Here is a 12,244-nt window from a genome sequence, read left to right on the forward strand (position 1 = left end):
GAGTGGACTTGCTGAGAGCGTGGATCTATAAATTCAGATATCCAACCCTAGGTAAGTAGGCTGCCTTGTTATTGGTCTTTAGAAAATGAGAATTGGTAAAAAATATTGGCTTTAAGCAGTTGAGAATGTTGGAGATGGAAGAGTATTGAGAGTTTGAATCGGAAGTGAGGTAGAAGTAAAGGACGGGAGTTTATATAAAGCCAGTTAGGCTCCTTGTGAAGGGTATAGAATATAGGGAGAATACCGAGGAAGATTGAGGGTCCATAGCAGTGTATAGGCGATGGTTATGTGGCAAACAAGGAATAATCTTTGTCCAAGATCTAATGTTTCGGCCCTGTCAAAGAAGAATATAGCGTTAGTCGGGCGGTTGCATCAGTCGCGTGTCAGTTTCTGCGGTCGGTAGACTTTGAATGGAGGAAAATTGTCTATCCCTTTCCAGAGTCCCTTCAATATCGTTCTCATCTCAGAACCTTTTAATACAAGTCATTTCTCCTACATAGTGTCGAGCGGCGGGGAGGAACAAGAGTTGGCTGACAAAATGACAGGTTTTAGCAACAAGTTTCTAATTGAACATTGTTGTTATTTCTCAAAATATGTTCAAAAAGAGTCCATGAACAAACAAAAAAAGATTGTGTCCGTACGTCTCTCATTGTCAGACTGAGCTGTGGAACAACTACTGCTACTAATAATACCAGATATTACGATGATGGTGTAGGGTGGTTTATCATCGGTACCTTGTAGTGAGTGTTGACAACTCTAGTCTTGGGACAAAAATATGCCTTCAGTTCAATTCGAAATTTGACAGAAACTCGCCATTAGATTTTGTCAACCACACCTGCTGTACCTAGGGTACCCGGCGCCACCCGCTCCTGCCCCTGCTGCTAAACGCGACGTGGGGCCACTCTGGACACTTTAATGGGTGGGACCCACAAAAGTCGCGCCCATAAGGCACCTTGACGCGTGAACGTGACCCAGTCGCGTAGAGAGGTTGGGGGCATTTTCAACGACATCCAAAAGTCTCCCACCTGCTCACTCCAATCCACCTCACCCGACTGGCAGGAGCTATCCTTCCATCCGCAGCTTCAATTTCCTGGTTAGCGTTACTCTGGAGGGGGTTTCTTTGATTCTGCCAGTCCCAATGTCCATACGAATCTACAACTCCCCCTCCTCGGCCACCTCTTGAGCTGTCAAGATTGCCAACCCAAGGCTGCCTAGGTGCGGCCATGGCATCTTCAGCTTCGGCCCCGACCCTCCTCGAGAATCTCCCGACACGACCCCCGACGCCCCCACGTGAGGCAAGCCACCTAGAACCTCCCGAAACCCGCCTTCAATCTCTTCCCGCTCGACCCTCCTCGCTCAACCCTCGCCTCAGTCTCCACACACCACCCAGCGCGAACTCGCCGTCTGGCTCTGCTGCCACCAACTCGACAAATCCCAGCTCGAGCCGTATGGGGAAGCGGGTTTGCTGGTCGGGACGCACCGAGTACAGGGATGCCCCCAGCTACCAGAAGGGCGACAAGTTTCACAAGTCCTCCCCTGTGTCTGCCCCCTCATCGGCGTCTTCGAAGCCTCTAAAGGGTATCCTTAAACCCTCGCCGTCCCCCAACCCTCTAGCCTCGAACCTGGGCAACCAGTTTGATGGATTGAGTGACAAAGTCAACCTCACCGAGATGTTGGATTCGACCATCAAGCAGCTGGCCGGGTCAGACCGGGACTCAAAGCTGGATGCATACATGATGTTGAACCGAGCCCTCAAGGCCTCTAATAACTTGCCTGACCGAGTTGCCCTTCAGGACAAGATGAGCTTGCTCACGCAGTTCATTCAGCGAGACATCACGTCCAAGAAGCAGGACGGCACTCTTGACACCTCCCTCGTCAACCATGCCCTCAACCTCCTCGCCACGTTTCTCCACTTCCAAGCCATTGCCTCCACCATCGCCTCCGATTTTGCGGTTTTTATCATTGAGCATTGCACTCGATCATTCGAGGACCCGACGCTGCCCAAGGATGTTGTTCGGCATTTTATGCAGGTTGTCGCGTTCCAGAACTTTTCTGCCAAGGTCATGTCTGCGGATCGCGTCGGTCGTTTGGTTGCCTCGCTCCACAAGATCGAAGACCACCTGACTGGGAAGAGCATAGTCATGAGCCGCCTCCATATCTACAGGAAATTGGTCGAAAAATCTCGGAATCACATGGCAGTTCACGCCGACTGGATCAAAGATATGTTCACCGACATGCTGAGCAGCATTAGGGACATCCGGGCTCAGGCTATCCAATTAGGTATGGATGCTGGGTTTTCCTTCCGCCCTGGACACCAGATGATGCGAAGGGTTGCCGAAATCCTCCAGACCTCGAATGAAACTCAGACGTACATCGACTTTTACATTTCCAGGTTATTTGAGATGGTCAAAGATAAACAGCGGTCTGCTGCCGTACCGCAAATATGGAGCGTCATCACCCTCTTTTTACGATGCCCTCTTGACAGATGGGAATATTATGCTCCCTGGTTCTCCTTAATTCAAGCTGCTTTCAACACCTCCGACAGCCAGACAAAGCAAGAGGCCAATTACGCCTGGAACCGCTACGTCTTTTTATCTCTGATGGACAACAAGCCGACGCCCAAGCTGCTGGCCACTCTCTGCCAACCGCTGATGAGCCAGCTTCGGAGGAAACCTAGCGCCAAGCAGCCTGAAGAAAGCAAGAAGTTTCGGGGAACTGTCATTAAGGGAATCTGCAACCTCTACTACTATGCATTTCGCCCTGGTAGCGAGCGCAATTCGCCGCCTGAGATCTCCTGGGATACTGCAGTCCACCCAGTGTTATCCCAGCTGCTCGGTCTCGATGGAGCCCGCGAACCTCAACCAGACGATATTCATCAAGCATCGAGGATATTGGTTGGCCTCTTGGACGCGTCAACCCCATCTGTCTGGAATGAAGACCGTATTCGAGAACTGCCGCCTGTGGCACCCGAAGAGCTACCTTCGATAGAGTCGAAATGGATCAGGAAAAACTCGGAAAGACTTTTCAAGAGCTTTGCGCCCATAATGAACAAAAAGTTCATGGACCTTGCTAACAAAGAGAACCTGACCTACAGACTATGGCAAGCCATCGTTGGGTCGGTAGCTGCAGCTTCTGCAAAGGACATCAAAGTATCCGAAGACACCGCCAGGTTCTTTGCTTGCACCTTTGGACTCTTATCTGAGACTTGGGCTAGGGGTTGCCCGGATAATGAGGAGTTGCTAGTTTCCAAGTTCTACCCAAGTGTCCGCAACTTCATCCAACTTCTTGTTGACGGCCTGGGGCTACTCCCTTTCACTGAGAAGCGGCTGTCGATGACGGTATCAAACACTTTTGAACCAGTAGCAACACCATCACATCGACCAGATCGCTCCGACAAACCTCGTGGGGTTGTTCGCACTCCCCTCCAGCATCTATTTATGATGCTGTCTTCGGTTCCAGAGGGCGGATCAGACAACGAGGCGTTTTCCGATTTTTTCCAGTCGGCTTTTGAACCATTCTTCGTGAGAAAGAACGAAAAATTTCGCCTCGAGCTCAGACGAGAGCTTCTCTGTCTTGTGCCGCAAAACTCACTCTCCCCATTTGCGCTGTGGGACCTAGGGGCTCAAGCCGTGCAGCTTTCTCTATCAGCTAGCGAACCACAAACCTCGTCGACTAGCCAAAAGCTTCTGGGACCCGAATTCCGAGAGATCGCCTCGTTCCTCGAACGTGGTCTCACGTCCCATCCGAATCTTCCCTCGAAATCTTGGCTGGCTCTGTTCGAAGCCTTCTCTCAACGTGTTACGGTCGAGTTTGGTGACGCCGGTCGCGCCATCGTTGTCATCGAGCCACTGGCTAAGGTCCTGCTCGATGAGCTGCGCCCCAACTCGACCCCCCCATCTTCAAGGACACTGGATGCTGCACGTGCTGTGTTCAGTGTTGCCAAATTTCCCCGTGACCGGCTAGCATTGGACGTTGCCACACGCAGACTTTGGGGCACTCCAGCCAGTGTCGCTAAAGGAGGCCCGTCCGATCCCTTCGACAACCTCTACAAACTTGGGAACCTTACACTGAGCCGCTGCTATGATCGACTCAATGAACTCGAACCCGCCACTACCATAGCCCCTTTCATTGAATCGGTCGGAACGTTCCTCGCGCAAGCATATGCTTCAACGGGCTTCAAAACATTATTCAAGCTCCAGGATGGTCTGTCATTATGGTTCCAAGACGAAAAAGCACAGCTCAAATTGAAAAATGACACCCCGCTTTGTAACTCGGTATGTCAGCTGGCGGACCTTACCCCAAGTCTATGCTAACCTTAGTGGCAGCTTCGTGAGCTTTGGACTAGAATTTGTGGTGATTTGAAGCGCACCGGCCATCTTGACAAGACCCAGTTTGAACAAGTTGAAGGGCTATTCACTGCCACGTTCAGGAGCAAGCATCGCTTCGTTGTGAATTTGGCGGCAGACACGTGGAACACTATAGTCAGGGATGAGGAGAGCCTTGAGTGCTCTGAGGGCCTAAAATCAGTTGTGTCTTCGTTGCGCTCGAGGGTCGACATCTTCATGCCTGGTGCTGAGCAGTCCAGCGGGGAATTTGGAGCGCAAGCTACGTCGTTCTTGGACTCGCAGGACGATGCAGACCCCGTCGTGTTGTCTGTGAGTACATCGCACGATGCCGAAGTCCATGCGCCCACCCCGGCGCTCCGGTCGACAAGGTCGTCACAGGCCTCTGCATCAAGGAGGCGACCTTTAGAGTCAACGCCAGAGCCAACAAAGGTGAGATCCTCCAAAAGGGTAACACGATCGGGTCGCACCAGTACGCCTCGCCTGCGTCATGACAACTCTCAAATTCAGTTCGAGCCTGTCGCCTCGTCTTCGCCCGCCGTAGAGGAATCTCAGCACCTCACAGAACGACAGAAGGAGATTCGGGAAAGGCAAAGGCAGAATGCAGTCATGTACCCAGGCATGCAGTCCAGCTCGCCAAATAAGGCAGCGGGTGCTTTGGCCGGGGAGGCTAAACCCGTCACGACAAGCAACGATCGTCGGCAAGAAGCCACGCCCGAACGCGCTCCTAGTTACGGGGAGCTCATCAGCTCCACGCCCACGCCAAGACGAGGCCAGGTCATACTCCTGGATGGGGACAATGATCCGCCATCTTCGCCCCCTGAGCCGCGCCCCTATCCCTTGCTATCGGAGATTCGATCGCGGTCGAGGAACAGCTCCCTGGAGAACTGGAACTTTTCGTCTCCTCCTGGTTCACCTGTGACTAGCCGTCAACAGGTGGTAGAGGATATTGAGCCGCCCCACGTTGCCCTGACGGAAGACAGCACTCAGGCAAGAGCTGCCTCGCAGACCAAAGGGCGCAAGACACGTTCCTCAAAGAAGCACTCTCCTTCGCCAGATATTATTCCATCAAGCCTCCCGGAGACCCCTAGTAGGCGCGTCAGCGCCCGAGCCTCACAACAAGCGCGTTCCAATATACCGGCGACGCCACAGAGGAACCAGCTGCCCCTCCCAACCACTGCTGAAGCCACCCCAAAGTCCGGAGGGGAGGAGTTTGTGGACGCCAGGAGCACCCCGGAGCGGTCCTCTCCGGCTCTGCCGGAGATCCCTGCTGAAGATGTTACTTCGAAGGGCGAGGCATCATTTGCCTTGAGCGAGGGAGACGAAAGCCAATTTATGAAGTTTTTCATCGAACTGGAATCAAGGAAATGTGATCTTCCCATCGACAAGTTTTCCTCCCCGACCAGGCAACCTACTGACGGAGCAGTGATGGAGTGCATCACGGTGGATACGGACACATCATCTCCCGCAAAAGAAGCTGTCGACATATTGGACCAAGAGGGTTCAACCCGAGACCCGATTCCTTCTACCCCAGCGGAGCTTGTCGAGGACAGTGCAAAGGGAACCCAAGCCGGGAAAAAGAAGAAGAGAAAGCGTGGTGCTTCCAAGAGCAACGATGCCCGCCGCAAGAAGCGACGATCGCTAGACCCGGACGTGGACAAGTCGCAGACCACTGAGGATGGTAGCTCGCCGGCGCCTGCAAGCCAGGAATCCGACCACACCAAGCCCGCCTTTACAGTCAAGACGAGGTGGAGCGCAATTAAGGAACAACAGAAGCAAGTGGCAGTGGAGGGCCAGGACGTCGAATCATCAGAAAACGAAAGCAAAGAAGAAAGGGACACCGACGAGGAGCTGATTTCCCAGCTGATGACGGAGTCCCAGGGAGCCTCGCAGACACGCGCCGCCCCAGCGGACGATCATGTGGAGGCACAATCCACCATTGAGGACTCGATGGACATTGGATCTACAAATGAGAAGGCGGGAGGAGAGGAAAAGACGCTCCAGCAGAAGGATGGAGCGTTCAACAGCGCCGACTCTATCCTCGAGAGGTTGAGAGGCGGGCTAGATGGGCTTCGCAACGCGTCGTTGTCGAGAGCCGACGTATACCAGATCGAGGACATGTTAATGGACATGAAGAGGGAACTGTTTGAAGCGGAACGTAGGGGAAGGCCGTCGGTTTGAGTCTAGAACCCTGGGAAAATGGTTCAAAGTGCTAGCGCATCATGAACCATACATGCATCATAGGCGTTTGCTGGAGTTTTATGTTATTGCAGGGGTTTTGCTGCATAGGGACTTAACGAGCATGCACGGTTGTTCACGCAAATCATGTACATTTTTAGGGACTGTTGGAAACCAGAGAGACGGATCGGAAGCTAGAATTAGCTTGTGTATAACTCGATAGCCGTTGGAAGGAAATCGAATGAGAAAGCTGGAATCAGACAACAACTATTACTACTACGACCAACGACTTGCTGTGAGCTGCAAGGGACGTCTGGTCGAGATGCGATTTTTTACTTATTGTATCTCGTGTTGAGGTAATATGTAACTGTAGTCAAACACGATGACTGGGGAGCAAACGTCTGTCGGCCGGCTGCGTCCATATTTCTCCAGGTCTTGGAGACTGGCGTCGTCGATTTTGGAATTAGCGGAGTTATGATGGGGTCATGGGGATGGGAACGGGGGATTCTTGGTCGGGTTGCCTGATTGGGAAAGCCGAGAATGGATGGGCCGATCCCAAGGTGGGACCACGAAGGAGCCTGGGGACAAGGTGTGTCCTGCATTTCTTCCTAGAGTCATGGCTGTTTGAGGCACCACGACCGAGGTGGGTGTCTAATATTATCGAATGACACGGGCTACGTCGTGATCCGAGTAGCCGGCGCCGGCGCCCGGCCTGTGATTCGATATTCTAGTCATGGTCCTTGTACGAGTAAAGCCGCCTGGACGCGCTGCTGTTTCGTATTGGAGTCGTATGTGTGCTTAGTGAGGCATGCGGGATTCCTACTTTGGCAACCTCGTCTTTTTTTTCATCCTACGGATACGTAAGTTTCTATAATAGCACCAAGTAGGACGTCATCGCCTCGTCTTTCTCCTAGGCCATGTCAATCAAATGGGCCTTGGCCTTCTTTGGTCTCGGGTCTCTTGGCCACGGGTCGCCAAGCAGCACCAGCTCGCCGGATCAACAGGGTCTCCTACTGAGCTCAGTGAGACGCACGCATGCCGCATATGCTGATGGAGCATCGCGATCAGAGTACATGGAACACCCTCGTGGAGTCGTGGAAAAATCTCTTGCATCTCTCACTCAACTGACTGTGCCAAGTTATTTGTGGACTCGGAATCTGCCTGACACCGATCGTCGGCGGGTCTCTGGAGTTTGAGAGGCAGAGAGATACGCGTAGTATGCGTAGTACGTGGTTATATTGCAAAAGGCCTAATCCGAGGCGTCGTGAAGAGATTTCCCCCTGTTATCCGCGGTTACTGATCGGGTCGATGAGAGCCCCCCAAACCCACCAAGACGTTACATTACTACTAGGACCAGGCAAACCTAGGTATACTCCAACTACTAGGTAGTCTCCAAGTAAGCTTAATCGCTCCACAGAGGGGAGTGACGTCAGGGGCAGCCAGGGAGAAGAACGCTTGGGGGGCTCGATTGGCAGGAGAAGAAGAACTATAGATTGTAGAGGTAGATGCTGCCCCGAAGAGATGCCGGGAAACCTGCAGTGTCGGGGCTGAGACACGAAAACCTCCCCCAACGCCAGCCATTCAATGACCCCATGCTGCGAATGTGATGGACCTTGGGACGACACGAGCCCACTTAATTCGGTTGTTCCTCGAGAAACAGCAAGGGGACATGAGATAATGAGATGACTCCCTAGCAGACGTGCATGGCTAGCACCAGGATCCCAGAATCCCAGAATCCTGCCAGGCGAGGCGTGCTAATATTAGCAGAGTAGGCGCGAATTTTGTCATTGTTGCAGACCTGGATGGTAAAGTTGACTGGACGTTTGTACTTTGTTTCCTGATGGTCGACGGCCGCCCCGGCGCGCGCCACCAGGTCCGCGGTACGGCGGCAGTGGCACTGTGGCACGCGAGGACGTGCGCTTGCATGGATTGAGCCAGCCCCGATGCGAAGTAGCCCCGATGGCCCTCGATCGGAAGGGGGGAACGGCAAGATTGCACAGCGATTCCTACCAAAAAAATATATTGCATCTGGGTCACATGGCGACTGCCAACGGTAGCGACTGCATACCTGCTAGTACCGTTGGTGTTGACGCTTCAGAGCCTCCTCCGGGGCAGTTTGACGGTAGGTTGACGGTGTGCGCATCACGAATGCATCCTCGGGCAGAAGTTGAAGTTCGCCAAGACATCAAGCGGGTGGTAGGTACTAAGGCAGTCGGGCTTGTCCCGGCTTGGGTTGGTGGAAGGGTGCCGGGTTTCCAATCTGGGTGCTCCACATTCGACTCCAGCGCCTCTCCAACCCAGGCCTCGCTGCTCCAGCCTCCAAGTCACAGTGGGCTCACTCCATGATACTAATTGATAAGTCGAGGGCGTCCGGGTCCCCAGAGCTCCAGCAGGCTTGGCCCGGGCGTCTGGGCATCCAAGGCATCTTCATGGCACCGAGTCAGCGACCTCTGTTCACTGTTCACGTTAGGGATTGTACCCGCAGGGGTAATGTTCCTGGCCTTGACCCAGACGCCTCGTCGGCAAGCGGCACCGGTGCTCTCTTCCCCCCCTCCCCTACCACCAACATTTCTCCCAACTGAGATACTCGACGGATTACCTATTTAGGTTCTTTGCTGACCTCCCCAGATATGGGATTCCCGAGCATCTCACGCTCCCCCAGACTTGGCAGGCAGGCAGCGACGGAAAATTTGAATTGAAGTCGTCTCCATGAATGCTCCCCCGGCTGCACCGTGCACCCCCTCCAGGTTTTCTTGCTGCTCTCCGCCGGGGCTCCATTCCCCGCTGTGGAACAGCTTGAGGTGCGTGACAGAGAGGAGGAGCTTTCGGTGGACACTCTGGCGCTGGGCTGCTGGCTCCACTGGGATCCATGCCCACTGGTGCCCAGTCTGCACTCTGCTAACATGCACCATTTACTCATCCTCGTAGTAGAGGCTCCAAGTCTGCCCAGCTCCAGCCTCCAGCTGCCTGGTAGCCTTGCAGACAGTGGCAGCGAGTGCAGAAGTTGTTGCCGAGTGCCAGGGGGTGGGGCTGGGCCAGTGTGCTCTGCCCGGCTACTGCTATACCAGGCTAGCAGCAACCCGGGGCGATCCACCACCCGGCAGGCCTCTCCGCGAATGACGTCTTGCTCCTGCCCGCACAAAAACTCTCTTCCAAGGTCATTATTGTTGGATGGCGTCATGTTCTGAACCCAATGCGCTGCAGGAACGGGGAAAGTCGATGGAGAAATTCTAGAGGGAACCTTATCGAGACATATACTATATATATATATTCTTAAAAAAAAAAGGAAAAGGGGGTTAGGGGGAATACCAGCCGAGAAAAACATGGGCGTTGTGCGGGTTTGTCCACAGGTACCGCAGGCAATACGTAAATAATAGCAGCAGCAGGCGCTGTCTCACCGATGGCTGGCGAATGGGATTCCACACACACGCCTCACTAAAACATGTGCCTGATCCATCCATCATCTCGGTCCATGGACGAATCCGCATGTACAGCGATACCTCGTACTACAAGCCCATACCACGCGACGCCCGTCACCCAGGCCACCCTGCGCGCCGGGTGGAGTCGCCGGGATGGATCATGGTCCATGCCCCCATGGGTCATGGATCATGGTTGAGGTATCCGGACGAGTACCTGGCTGGCTACCTGCGCAGGTACTCGGTCATCGACTCGTCCGTCCCCGGCGATGGGCTGCAAAACATCACCGCGCGCAACGGAGCACACCACGCACCCGCAGCGTACCATGATCGCCTGACGTATAAAGGCTCCACGTTCCCTCTCTTCCCCAGTCCCCGGCTTCTTGTCTCTCTTCCCTAGTCTTGCCCGCCAGTCATTCCCATCTTGAGCTTTTGTTGCCATCCCGACGACTGGCTGCCCATCATGAAGAAGTATCTGGGATTGAGGGGCCAGGCCCTGAACTGGGCCATCGGCACCATTGCCGGTATCGATTTCCTGCTCTTCGGTTACGGTATGACTCCTGGTTCACTGCGTAGTTGTTATGGTGTGAGATGCTGACGGCCAGCAGATCAGGGTGTCATGGGCGGCATCTTGACCCTCCCCATCTTCCTTGCCCAGTTCCCCAGCATCGACCCTAAAGCCGACGACCCTGACACTACTCCCGCCCTGCGCTCCACCTACCAGGGAATTGCTGTCGCCTCCTACAACCTAGGGTGCTTTATCGGCGCCGTCATCACCATCTTTATCGGAAACCCCCTCGGACGCAGAAAGATGATCTTCCTCGGCACCGCCATCATGGTCGTTGGCGCTGCTCTGCAGGCTTCTTCTTTCAGTCTCGAGCATTTCATCATCGGTCGCATCATCACAGGTATAGGCAATGGCGGTAACACGTCCACCGTGCCCATGTGGCAGTCCGAGACTTGCTCAGCCCATAAGCGTGGCAAGCTCGTCATGATTGAGGGTGCCCTCATCACCGGCGGCATCATGATCTCGTACTGGGTCGACTACGGCATGTCCTACACCGCAACCTCTGTCGCCTGGCGCTTCCCCCTGGCTTTCCAGATCGTCTTCTGTTTCCCCATCCTCGCGCTCGTCATGATGCTGCCCGAGTCTCCCCGCTGGCTCATCCTCCAGGGACGTGAGGACGAGGCCAAGGAAGTGATTGCTACCCTCGCGGACACTAATCTTGACGACAAATATGTGGCCAACGAGTTCACTGCTATCAAGGACACCGTCATCGAGATGAGCAAGGGTCGCTTCGTCGACCTCTTTGACCGCGATAGGCCCCGCACCCTGCACCGCACTATCCTCGCCTTTGTCAACCAGATGTTCCAGCAGATCTCCGGCATCAATCTCATCACCTACTATGCCGCCCAGATTTACCACAACATCGGCATGAGCCAGAAGCTGTCCCTTCTCCTGGCTGCCCTCAATGGTACTGAGTACTTCATTGCCTCGTGGCCCGCCGTCTTTCTCGTCGAGCGAGTTGGTCGCCGCAAGCTCATGCTTTTCGGTGCCGTCGGTCAGGCCGGTACCATGGCTATCCTAGCAGGTGTGGGCTCTGTCCCGGACAAGCTTTCTTTCCAGATTGCCGGCATCGTCTTCCTCTTCGTCTTCAACACCTTCTTCGCCATTGGTTGGCTGGGCATGACCTGGCTGTACCCTGCCGAGATCACCCCGCTCCGCACCCGTGCTCCCGCCAATGCCCTATCCACGTCCTCCAACTGGATCTTCAACTTCATGGTAAGTCTCACCTACCGAGCTACGTGGCATGCTCAGTGGTTGGGCCCGAAGAGGACGGCACTAACAAAAGATAGGTCGTCATGATTACCCCTGTCGCCTTTGAGACCATCAAACACCACACCTACACCATCTTCGCCATCATCAACGGCATTATGGTTCCCTCGGTGTACTTCTTCTTCCCCGAGACTGCCTACCGATCCCTCGAGGAGATGGATACCATCTTCTCCAAGGTATCTGGTATCGGTGGTGCCTTCAGCATCGTCAAGGTGGCTGCTAAGGAGCCCCGCCGTTACGGCAAGAACGGAGAGCTCCTCATCGCCTTCGAAGAAGCGGATAAGGCGACTGCCACGCACAACAACAGCTCGGACGATGCCGGCGTGCTGGCCACCGACGAAAAGACTGCTTCTGCCTAAACCATAGAGCGTCGCATGCGATGTGGACCTTGTGCATCATGCAATGCATCTGATTTTACTAGCCCCTAGACCGTTCGGAAAAGTTATCACTCCGCAAAGGACAGGGCTAAG

General features: G+C 54.3%; 2 protein-coding genes across 2 annotated transcripts; both read left to right on the forward strand.

The window, feature by feature from the left end:
* Nucleotides 1–1,223: 1,223 nt before the first annotated feature.
* Nucleotides 1,224–6,524, forward strand: ACO1O0_003399 (Rap1-interacting factor 1 N terminal-domain-containing protein; the record flags this gene model as incomplete). Its single annotated transcript, XM_083192853.1, is given in 4 exon segments — nucleotides 1,224–1,290; nucleotides 1,309–4,274; nucleotides 4,326–4,775; nucleotides 4,854–6,524. The coding sequence occupies 4 exon segments, from the start codon at nucleotides 1,224–1,226 to the stop codon at nucleotides 6,522–6,524; spliced, it is 5,154 nt and encodes a 1,717-aa protein (XP_083051910.1).
* A 3,876-nt stretch (nucleotides 6,525–10,400) lies between these two features.
* Nucleotides 10,401–12,133, forward strand: ACO1O0_003400 (general substrate transporter; the record flags this gene model as incomplete). Its single annotated transcript, XM_083192854.1, has 3 exons — nucleotides 10,401–10,488; nucleotides 10,546–11,720; nucleotides 11,795–12,133. 3 exons carry the CDS (start codon nucleotides 10,401–10,403, stop codon nucleotides 12,131–12,133), a joined length of 1,602 nt encoding a protein of 533 aa, XP_083051911.1.
* Between the last annotated feature and the right edge of the window lie 111 nt (nucleotides 12,134–12,244).

This window comes from Amphichorda felina (genome assembly GCF_050947745.1).
Source record: "Amphichorda felina strain 45539 chromosome Unknown scaffold_3, whole genome shotgun sequence".
Lineage (NCBI taxonomy): Eukaryota > Fungi > Ascomycota > Sordariomycetes > Hypocreales > Bionectriaceae > Amphichorda > Amphichorda felina.